The sequence below is a fragment of the Uloborus diversus genome, chromosome 6, assembly GCF_026930045.1.
Source record: "Uloborus diversus isolate 005 chromosome 6, Udiv.v.3.1, whole genome shotgun sequence".
Taxonomy (NCBI): Eukaryota; Metazoa; Arthropoda; class Arachnida; order Araneae; family Uloboridae; genus Uloborus; species Uloborus diversus.
In genome coordinates, this window is record NC_072736.1 from 67,873,034 (window position 1) to 67,885,358 (window position 12,325).

The following is a 12,325-nucleotide window of genomic DNA, read 5'->3' on the forward strand; positions in this document are numbered from 1 at the left end:
ATATATTTCCTTTCGGAATTTTTAAGGTAATGCTAAACTTTGTTCCATTTAAATCAGAAAAGTTTTTTTTTTTTCCTTTTATAGAAAAAAAATAAGTAATGCTTTTGATATCAGTACAAGAAATATTTCTATGTTCAAAAATCTTTATAAAGCTTAATTTAATGTAGCAAAAATAAGCAATTTTTTTATGTTCGTTATTTGTTGCTTATTTATTTATTTTAATTTTCTTAATCAGTTTTTATTCTTTCATTCATTTTGAATCAATTAAAATTATAATATAATTTTCGTTGTCTCGGAATCTTTTGATTAATTTAAAATTGATCGTATTAAGAGAATAAGGTTTAAGAAAAAAAATCTGCTCTTAATTTTGCTAACACAGGGCCATTTTGTCTTTTTTTAATGTTTGAATCAAAATCGAGCGTTTCATTTATTGACTGCATGCATTTTCGCATCCGCGTGCTTACATCCTTCAGAACCCGTTTCAGCCACTCTTCCCGCTCCCGCGTGTGACTATTTTTTGTAACGAAACTCGAAAGCGAACAAGGAGCCAATCTTGCAGCTCGGCGGCAACCCTATCTTCCCCCTGTAACCGGTTGCGTTTTCCGAGCGTAGCTGTTGTCGCAACTCTGAAAACTACGTTTTCATATAGGGACTCTACCACGGCCCTACTTCTGCTTTCCGAGATTGTTATTGCCAAAGTCGATTAAAAAAAATGAATTCATTTGAATTATGGACACACAACTGCAGTGTAAATTTAATACCAACTCGAGACTTTAATTGAGCTTTATTATTTTATGGAAAAAAACTCAGTGGAAATGTTCTCGTATTATTTAATGTTTTTCAACAAAAAGGTGTTTTGTGACAGTTAATCTAATCTTTGCCTGTGACTGTAAATTTGATGTTTGGCTTTGGCACAAAACGTGTGTGTGTTTCTCCACTTCACCGAGTTATCTGAAGGCGCAATTAATTCTATATTTATGTAAAATTAGTTTGCAAAAATGGAAAAAGTTGTGTAAGTACATAGAGTTTCTTTGCAACTCAAAACTGTACATATGTTTAAAGCTTCAGATCCTTTTGGAAATTCGGGAAAAAGATTCCTGTAAAAGTTACGTAGTTCCTTTTTTTTTTTTTCTCTTTTAGCAAACCTAGAACTCGTCCTGGAAAAAGATTTTTGGAAAATCGGGAGCCAAAATTGATTGAAAATGACAAAAGAACTCTCTTCATTCGAGGTGCTAATGCAAATAATAACGTTCTTCAAGCTTTAAAAGATTTTGTAAGTATTATGTTAAGATGTGGTCGAATTGTTTTGCGTCGCTTGCACTCAATTCCCATTTTATTAACAAAGAAGAGTTTATTTTAAATTAAACATTTGTCTCAAATACTGCAAAACGTTTGGGTATATTTGTCTGCAGTAAAAAGTATTTCAACCGTAAATTCCTGCAGCACATCTTATCTATTTTTCCTAAGACATCATATTTTTCCAAATATTTAATTGTTTCCATTTTTGTTCAACATTTTTTTTTTCATAATAAAGTTCAAAAGAAAAAAAAAGTTTCCAAAATCATAAAGGTTTTTAAAACGATTAATTAATTAAAAAACTATTTAATTAACCAGTAACAGTGAAGGTAAAAAATAAGGTCATAATAAGAGATGTGAGGTTTTGGAGATGATGTTACTTTCTTACTTTAAAAATAATGTAACCAAGATACGATTAGCATCTTAATCAACCCCTGTTTAGTGAATGCATTTATTGCTACATTATATTTGTTAAGTAATACAGTTACAGCAAAAAAATCACCCAATTTTTTAAAGTGTGTGTTGAATTTCACATTGGAAAACAATTAAGAAAATATAATATGTGTTATTTAAAAATTTGCTGAGTTGTATATAAAAATATTTTATTTTGTTTTGTAGGCTGCTTTAAAGAAACCAAATGCAGTTTTCTTCAATAGGTAAAGTTATTTTTATCTAATTAATTTCTCTTTTAATTTTTTAACATGTTTCCTCTATACTATTCAGAGCCGTGTCCAGGGGGGGGGGGTTAGGGGTTAAACCTCTCCCATTGAAGAAAAAATAATAAACCATTTACAAGAAAATGTGTAGTTGAGTTTTATGAAGTTTGTGTGAAGCGCCCGGCTTTTAAAAATTTCTCTGAAGGTTTTCTGCAATTTAAGACTGTTAGAGCTTTACCAACTGAAATAACGTTTTAGAAAAACTATTAGGGAAGAACCACTGAATGATTTGTCAGCACAAAACAACCTCAGTTGCTTAAGGAGGTAATGATGAATTCGGTATTGGGTAAGGTAGGGTAGGTTGTACCGTGTGACGCAATGGATCGATTTCAATCATTTTAATGCTATAAATATTTTTTATTTTATTTTATGACCAACAAATAGCACCTATGGTCCTACTAATCCTTTTATGAAATCACATGGTACAGTTATATGGAACAAATTTTATTCCAGAAAGTGTTATTTCAGTAGTCCTGAGTAATTTTCAGAAAACTATAACTATTTTTCTTTAATGGTTTTCATCAAGATTGCGGAAAAAAATTAAACTCCTTTCTTGTTGTAAGTTCTTTTAGTTCATAATAATTGGCAATTTTTTCATTTTCTGTCAAAAAGAGAAACATTTTTACGTCACTTTCCGACCAAGAGGATTGGGTAGGTTGGTCCGCTCTTTGTGGGCCACGTTGAACCCGACCAACCTACCTCACATAATTTTAAAACTTTTTTTTCCATTAAATCTATAATTATAACAATATTCTAAGTGTTTGTATATTTTGTATTCATTTCATTTCATGTTACACATGTTTCAAAATAATTAAAAAACTTAGGGAAAAAAATGACTTATATCCTTTAAAAACCTAGACCAATAAAAGTGCTATTTCCAAAGCTCTGAAAGTAACACTTTTCTGTTCCAAGATATCATTTAACATATCTTTGGTTAATTTTAATCTGCATTAATTGTCTCCTGAGTACTCAATAATTGATTTTTAAAAAATAATTGTGTACTAATGATGAATGCTGATTGCTGTTCTTAATTAAAGATGATTTGTCAATTAAAATCAATTTACTATGTTATATTTTTCACTCTACGCACAAAAGGGAATAAGGTAGTTACAACAATTGATAGTATTTATCACTAAAATTATTACAAATATTGTTTGAGTTATGCAGTCCAAGGTGCCTCACCAGGTGGACCAATGTACCCTACCTGTGGGGCACATTGGTTCCATTAAAAAATTAATGTAAAATAAGTATGAATTCAACATTTCCAAAAAATCTGTGGTGTTGAGAAGTGTTTAGTGAAACTTACTGTAGAAAATGAAACTGCTCATAAAATCTTTTGATGAGATAACAATTGATAAGTAAAAAAGCGGACCAATGTGCCCCCCCCCCCTTATGTTGCAGCTATGAAGAAGCTATGATTGTGTTTGGAAATTGTAATTTGCCTCTACAATAAGCTTTTTTTTTTTTGTTTAGTTTATTAAGCATTAGTTCAGAATATGAAGCCTAATTAATATACACGTGCTACATTTTAAAAGAATCTCTGGGCAATTTTTAATACTTATTGCAATATACGGCATAGTAAACAGACTCGATCAAAAAAGAAAAAATAAGTTTTGATGAAAAAGAAAATATATAAAATTAAGGAATACTGCTGCTATTTGCACAGCCAGAATCATTCTGGGGGGGAGGGGGGTAGTACAGCACAGTTCTTAATGAGGTCTATAAATGCCATGCTGGGATTGGCAATTTAAAGCAAAACGAAAGTTTGGTGGATTAAACTCTCCCCCCCCCGGAAAGCAGGGGCGTAGCTAAGGGGGGGGGGGGTTTGGGGACAAACCCCCCCCCCCCGAAAAGTTAGTCTCAAAAAAAAAGAAAAAGAAGAGAGAAGAGAAAGAAAAAAAAAAGAAGAAAAGGAAAAAATTCCAAGCGATTATATATATATATATATTATATATATATAAAAGAAGTAACCCCCCCCCCCCCCGAAAGTTGGGTCTAGCTACGCCACTGCCGGAAAGGGTGTAGAAGCCCTCCCTTTATGAAAACTTGGACATGGGCCTGATCCTATTATATATAAAAATAGTATGTATGTTCTGCAAGAGCGCCCATATGCAAAATTGTTAGTAGGAGCTCAGATACTTTCCTCATGGTTTAGCTGGATATTTTCCCCATGGAAATCGATTTTAGGATAGATTCAAGTCATAAAAATTTGAAATTTTTAATAACTTATTCATTAATGACTGGAGAAGAAATATTTTTACATTTTTAAAATGAAAAAAGTACTAAAAGCAAGGATGTTCTAATTTCTAAGGGGGGGGGGGGGCTTGTCCCCCCTTGCTCCCCTATATGGACACCCTTGATGTTCTGGGTGGTTCAGAAAAACATCGACAAAATGATACAGCAGACTAGTCTTAAAACAAAAATAAAAGATTGCATAGGAACAGCTGGTTAAAACGCCAAACAAGAGGGCTTTGCAATTCATTCAAGCTGTGAATGTGTTAGGGGTAACATGTGGCTAGTTATAGTTACATGCACTACAAAATGGCTGACATGCATTTAATTTACAGTATGGCCAACTACGTTGGGCAAGACTGTATCGTGAGAAATATCCTGGTAGAAAGTTACCTTGTTGCTCATTGTTTGCTTCTTTGCATTAACAGTTATGTGAAACCGGCTCGTTAGACATTTGGCTTGCATTACTCACCTGTGAGTGAGTAATTGTCAATAAAATTATATGTACTGGTTTTATTTCTTCTCTTTGTGTTATATATTATTTTAGATGTCTCAAGCAACTCTAAATCGTATAGCAGTTGCGACCCTCTGTTCCCATGCAGTTTTTGATTCTTGTTGCATGATTGATCTGCCATGTCATTTGGTCCACATTTTTCCCAATTCACCCTGTATAGAATAGCTAGATGCACGCTGTGTGCACATACATTTGATGCTGTAGCTGTGCAAATGCATTTGCACAGCATTGGCTGAAATATGTGCTTTGGCTGAAAATTGGTATTAAATCCAGATTAAACACCGACTATCTTCAAAATTTGAAGATAAATTAATGAAAAATGTTCATTATTGCTTTTCCGAATGCATGATTGAAAGCAAAAGGCATTTTCTTCCTAAAAATCTTACTTTGCCACTGCTTGTTCATTTTCATTCCTGCGGATAGTTTTGAGCGTTGTGCACAGATACTTAAAATTTTTATCTTACTATGTTGTATAGATATGTATAATTGACAAACATATTAAAAACCCCTATAGGTTAAAAGAAACATTGCTATTAGGCCTTATGTGCACTTGCCAACTTTAAGATGTTGTATGTTCCATTCTTGGCTACATTTTTTGACACTAAAAGAAGAAGAAGAAGAAAAAAAAACACAAGTGTAGTTGTGGGACATCTGTTCTAAGCTAGATAAAGTGTAGGAATGGATAAGACATATGGTAGAGAATATTTTTGTTTCGCATTTACTTAATTGTATGTGTTGGAAAAATTGATTGAATGAATTTTACTGTAATTTCTATTGACTTAAAGCACTATTATTTGTTGCAAAGAACTTTAAATTTTCTTGTTTAAAATTTTTCCACTTCTTTTTAATAGGAAAAATGAAATGAAACCTATTGAAGATTCATCAAAACTGGTTAGTAGAATTCTTGCTGTTAATATTAAAGAAACAAATGAATCATTTATTCAGTCTCTAAAGCAGCTGTTCCCCCAACCTTTTTAGATGTGCGGCACACCAGTTTTTCAGAAAACACCATTAAAGCCCACTAACTAATATATATTACTTGCACTGCAAAAATTAACTTTCTGGGGGGGGGGGGGAGGAGTTAAGTCTGCTCATAACTGTCCTAAAGCGTAAATAATGTAGGGCAATTCCACCTTTACGGACGTAACAAATCAGACTTTAAATACATATCATTCTAATTTGGTTTCATAAAAAGCTACAATTTTTTTCTGTTGTATAGTTTGGTGTTGTTTATGCTATCAAAAATTTGGGTGCAGATTGCTTGATTACAATAAAGTAACAAAAAATTGAAACTGCCTGTTACGGACTTGGAAAACAGCAAAATGTTGCAGCAAACCATTGTCATACGATTGCCAATATTCCTGTGAATAATTCATAGATTTCTAAAAAAAAATTTCAAATACTTGTTTTAGAGATTTCAAGCTTTTTAAAACTAAAGTTTTCATGGATGGTTTGTAAAATATAAGATAGAAATTAATGTATTTGTTACGGACGTAACAAAAATGTGTTACCGATGTAACGTATCTGTTATGCTAATTGCACAAAGCAAAAAAAAACTTACATATATACACATATACTAATAATTTTTGTTAAGAGGAGTGAAATGGTCTAGATTAACACATTCATTTTGACACTTTAAGTTATACCTTAATAGTTTTCCAAGATTTGGGGAGGTATGTAGTAACCCCCTTGCACATACCACCATATAAATAACTATAAAAGATAAATTGATGCTTCGTAAGAAGTAAAAATTATCCAAGGGGAAGTTAAGCAAAAGAAATGTATGGAATTATTCAGTTACCAATAAATTTTTTAAGTGTTTAATATAAACGTGGCGGAGGGGGGGGGGTCTTCTATAAGCCTAACTTTTGCTAAGTTGTTTTTTCCCGTGAATCTGAGTTTTTGGGATACTTTTATAGTTTGAGAATTTTCGCTGATTTTCTCTATCTTTCACCAAACATATCAACTGTCCAATTTCTTTTAAAGTTGAACAGTTGCCTTTGATTTCAATAACTTGTTAATAGAATTGGCACATTTTTGCCAAAGGTGGAAAAAATCGTTCGAAACTGTCATCGGAAAAATATATTTTGGCCAACATTTGAGGAAAGTAAATCTTATTCTTTCTTCAAAAATAGATGTGTTTTATCTGAGGATCAGATGTAGCTAGTTTAATATTTAGTACTTTTAACTCTAATGTAGTTATGTTTTTAAATTTAAGTTTTAACTAAAATATTCAATTTATCAATGAAACAGTAATCCAAATATTAATTTTTTGTAGAGAGTAAATGACAAACAAGTTACTCAGAGTAACTTTGGTTTAAATTATTAAACATGACAAATTCTTATCTCTAAGTAAATTTTTAATCAAGAAGTAACATCAATTTGGCTGTGCTATTGGAATGCTAGAAGTTTGAAGAGAAAATCTATGGTTAATATATGTAACATAAATTTGAAAAAAAAAAAAAAAAACTTTATTAATGAAAATTAAGCAAAAAATGCTTTGGATTTTATCATGTCAAATGATAGAGTAATTTTCACTAAAATCTACTTGGAGAACACAATTTTTTCTGTAATACATATGTATATATATATATATTTACTCTTTAAATAAAGTGCATTGATGAAGCAAAGCTTGAAAAATTAAGAAACTTGCCCTTAAGAATATTTTTATGCAAGTAATTAAGCATTAATTGCTAGTGTAGAATTATTAACACCAATTAAATTTATTGCATGATTTGGAAGACAAAAAATCTTACCTTGAGAAGAACACATGTGTATTTAAATAATTTTAAAAAATACAATTAAATATCCACTTACATTTATTGAAAATCAGAGTATCAGAAGTTTTGTTATATCATATTACATGTCATACCCTATATTTTCAATGCCCATCCTGTACTTTTTTTTTCTATTTAACTGAAAATGTACGTGTGTTACGGACGTAAAAACCATACTGCTTTTTGCTACATCTGAAACAAAAAATGTTACATCTGTAATGCCATTTTTTAAAAAACTAAAGAAATTCTAATGTTTTAAACTATAGTAAACAATTAGTCAAATTGCTTAAAGGACAAAAAAGGATTTCTTTTAATTTTGATTTTTTAGGAAGTGATGACACCTTTTGCTAAATTCTTGTTATGGACCCAGCATTAAACTTAATTTTTTTTTAGTTTAAATTGCCTGATTTCATTTTGCAAAAAAATAATTAATAAATGCATGTTATTATAGTTTCATGTTAATAGTTTAAACTGTATTGCATTTAATTTTGGTTATTTTCATTTTGCTATTAGAAATAAGCGTTTGAAAATGTGATATTTTTTTCTGTTTGTTATGAAGACTCAAATATATCATACTTCTAACAGGGGAAAAAATTTATTATTTAACTTTCTAAAATAAGTAAATATTCTGAAAATACACATTTTAAGCTTTACAATGATACATAATATAGCAGCATAACTGCAATATGAAATTTTGACCTACTGGTTTCACTTTTCATGGAATTGCCCATTACCATATTCAAACTGAAAATGTGTTAAAAACAAGAGCTATGGGAGATGTTAATCCCCTTTTCCCCTCATGATATAGATATTCTGAACGAGAACAATGTTCATAATAATATTTAAGAAAGAAAGTAACTTTATTGCATTCACTTAGCTGGCATAACTGTAAGAGCACTCAAAGAAAAATCATTGAACTTAAAACTTCATGTGAGTTTTGAAGCTGTTATTGAAACTGGATAGTTTTAGTCTCAAATAAGTCTCAATATTCAATGCATTTCCATAACTAGTTTCTTTGGCAGGAGTGTTTGTTTTATTAACTTTCTCTTCTAAAGGGAAAGTTCCTAAGAAATATGAAAAGACTTTATCTTAAAGTTCCTTATTGGCTGTGGGTCAAGAAGAGCTTTTGAGTGACGGCATATCTAATAAGTGAATTTTCGCCAAAAACGAAAATTAAAATGCCCAGATTTGGTTTCGTTCAGATTCTCGAACAGTGTCCATGGCCCAGTAACACGCTGTTAGTGGCCTACTTGTGAGCTCTCAGGGCCCAAGGGTTGAGAACCGCTGCTCTAAAATTACCTGCATTTACTGCATGTGGTGGAGATTATTTTGACTTAAACAAATTTTCCTTCAAATTGTTTTTTAGGAATTCTTTTGCCAGAAAAATGATGCTTCTCTGTTTATGTTTGGTTCACATAACAAAAAGAGACCCAATAATCTCGTTGCTGGGCGGATGTTTGATCACCATATTTTAGATATGTTCGAGCTAGGAATGGAAGACTTTCAACCTTTAAAAGATTTTAAAGTAAGAAAAAATCATTGCATGTTCTTGTGTTAACATTATGATGATGCTTCATAGTTCATGTTTACAATGGCATTTCATTCACGATTATCGTCAATTGTGGGTATGTGTAGTATTACCTACTAGAATATAATTTGTCTAATTTGTAAAAGTCAACAAGTCCAAAACTTATTGTCAATTTAAACCTTCAAATCATTTTGAAAAGTAACGAAACTTATTTTTAAAGAATCCTAAAAGTTTTAAAATTGATTTACATGATAAAATAACTAACTATAAAATTAAATTCATTGCAATGATTCATCATTATTGCAGTGACGCATCCAATAAAATTTTGTCTGGAATTAGATCAGAATGCTTTTTTCCCCCTAAAATGTTAAATCAGCTTACAATTTCTTCAAACCAGTTTTTGTATTCATGTCTCCTCTGCCTTACTGTGTTCAAAATTATTTTATTTTTTTGTTAACTAAATTTATAATTTGTTTTTCTACAATATAATGTACCTTATGTGTCTTCATAATGACGATTTATGCATTAATTCCACCTAGGTGTGAAAAAAAAAAGAAAAAACTTTTGACGCAATTATTTTGCTGATTCTTGTGTAAAATGACCTCCGAAACAAAATATGACCTCTCCGCCATCCTGTCCCACTTTTTGGAAATATCACCTTTTAGTTACAGTCGAATCTCGATAACTTGATGTTTATTACTCGAATATTCCTCTGTCTCGAAGTTTTCATCGGTTCCCAAACTCTTGAGACTGTTGTGGAAACGTTCCATAACTGGAACGTTTTAGCCAGTCCCTCGGGACTTCGAGTTATCCAGAGTTGACTATTTAGGAGAGAAGGGAGCATTATATTTATCATTAACATTCTTCTGAAGGAGTAGAGAAAGATATAGTTCAAAAGCATGAACATTTAGAGCAAGTTAGAGACTCAAAAGATGTCCCCTCCCCCTAAATATTTAAAAAATCATCAAGCCAATCTTTTTTTTCTACAGTTTTGTTTTACCATTTTTTCACTTATTTGGCCCAAAACCAGAGTAGGATTCACTCCTAAGAGCCCCGTGTCTGAAATTTTTTCATATTTAAAAAGAAAAAAAATATTGAAAGCATTGCACAGTCAGAGTTGCATCACAGATCTTCAGTAAAGAACCTTTTGATATTATTCAACTTATATTCACAGATATAGTTCAGATTAAAAAAGAACTTAAGTATGCTTATAATATAGAATTAATGTATTTATATTTCTGGGGATGCGTCGCCTTTACTATGTTTCACTAGATCAAGAAATCATAAACGATGGGAGTGTGGTGCATCCCCAGAAATATAAATACAGTATAACTCCGATTTAACAATTGTCAAGGGAGAAAGGGAATGGTTAAAAAGTGGTGTTAAAAGTTATCTATAATACAAGGATATCGTTAAATCGAGGAGCATAGACATTTAATGCATTAAATTCTGGACCAGTGAAATGTATCATTAAATTGAGGAAAATTTCCTCAATTTAATGATACATTTCACTGGTCCAGAATTGCTTATTATGCCTATTATTTCCGAAATAATAGGCACTTTGAATATCCAAGTGGAAAATATTGTCCATAGTAATTAGGGAAAGGGGATACAAAAGTGTTCCCAAAACACTTTGAGAGAACAATCCCCTACCATGAACTATTTCAAAAAGTAATACAAGGAAAGTACTTACTTGCATTTTAAACATTTTTGTATTTATATATTTAGTGGCTGCACTATGAGGGAGGGGGGGATTCACCCCGGGTGTCACCCATCTAGGGGGTGACACCCTAAGTGAAATTGCAAGTTTAAAAAATATATGAAGTTAGAATGCATTTTTAAGACTACAGATTAAAAATTTTTACGGGGTGTAAACCTCCGGAACCCCACTTTTATCTGTTTTTTGTACATTAGCTGAGTTATAACTTTGTTATAACACAAATGAGGGAGCGAGAAGCAAAGGGATGCAAGTGGACTATTTTAAGTTTCGAGTAAAACACGTTTAAAGATCAGATCCTGGGTAGGCTTTCATTGAAATTTTTTCTAAATCATGCTGTACTGCAGCACCTACCAGGGCTACTAGTACAATCTCTTGCCCCAAGACAGAGGAGAGGTTCACCTACCATTTGTACTGGTTATCTCCTAATTTTTAATTTTGCCACTAGCATCCCTTTGCTTCTCACTACTTCAAATGTAGTTGTTTCTGAATTGCATGAATTTCATGTACACATATTTTTTTTCTTTTATTGTGTCTTTTGGTAGGGTGGGGCGGGGGGGGGGGGGGTGACACCACAAATTTCCGCTCTGGGTGTCACCCATGCTAGGTATGCCACTGATATACTATAAATATTGATTTATTGTACCATTTTGGTAATTTAGCTTGTTTCAAAAACTTTTAACTACTAACATACATTACTCCTTTTAAATAGCTACTGTGATTTTCTATTATGATTTTAGTGTTATCAGTTTGTTAAGGTAAAGAACCTTTCTCCATGTAATCAAATATCCTGCTTAATTGAGTCAGGTTTCGTACGCTCCTTCAATTAGGACATTTTTTTAAAGCATAATCTTCCTATATGACAGTAATTTAAAATACTTGGATCAATAACTTAACTTCGTCACAAGGGCGATTTTAATGTAATAGTAATTTTGTATATTTATTTTTTTCACAAAGATGTGATTTACAAATTGATTATAGAAATCATAAAAGTTGAAGGTGAAAATATTGTTAGGTGACTAAGACATTTCATAAGTGAAGTAAATGTTTTATGATTATTGCTTTTCCCTCCACTATTATTTTTAATATTTAAAAATGCATAAGTAGATGTGATTGTGTTAAAAGAACAATTGTTTAGTAAATTGTAGTTTTGACAATGTAAAAAGGGTCATCCACAACTGATGTCATGCCTTGAGGGGGAGAGGGGTTTGTAAAATTGTGACAAGAGGAGGTGAGAAGGTGATAAAAAGTGAAAGTATGCAGTTATATATGTATAACACTATATTTATGAAAAAATTTGACATGTGACAAGGGAAGGAGTAAGGTGAAGCGTGCACTTTGTGACAAAGGATGAAGTCAGGTTGAATGCGTTGAAAAAAAAGTGATATGTAAGGACAACCCAAAAGTACTCCTTCAAAATCTCATTTAACTCCTTCAAAATTCATTCATTTTATTTCTGAAATTGAGGACAAACCCTGTAAGTACCACATGTTGAAATGGATGGTATTTGTTTAAACTAAAACACATAGTATCTTGATGAAGTTT

General features: G+C 31.7%; 1 protein-coding gene across 1 annotated transcript in view; it reads left to right on the forward strand.

The window, feature by feature from the left end:
* Positions 1-908: 908 nt before the first annotated feature.
* LOC129223957 (ribosome production factor 2 homolog) overlaps positions 909-12,325 on the forward strand; it is a 34,581-nt gene continuing 23,164 nt past the window's right edge. Inside the window, exons 1-5 of the mRNA XM_054858341.1 lie at positions 909-1,012; positions 1,141-1,273; positions 1,915-1,952; positions 5,610-5,649; positions 8,902-9,060. Of these exons, the coding sequence (XP_054714316.1) occupies positions 999-1,012; positions 1,141-1,273; positions 1,915-1,952; positions 5,610-5,649; positions 8,902-9,060 (384 nt within the window). The 5' untranslated portion in view covers positions 909-998. The remainder of the gene's footprint in view (positions 1,013-1,140; positions 1,274-1,914; positions 1,953-5,609; positions 5,650-8,901; positions 9,061-12,325) is intronic.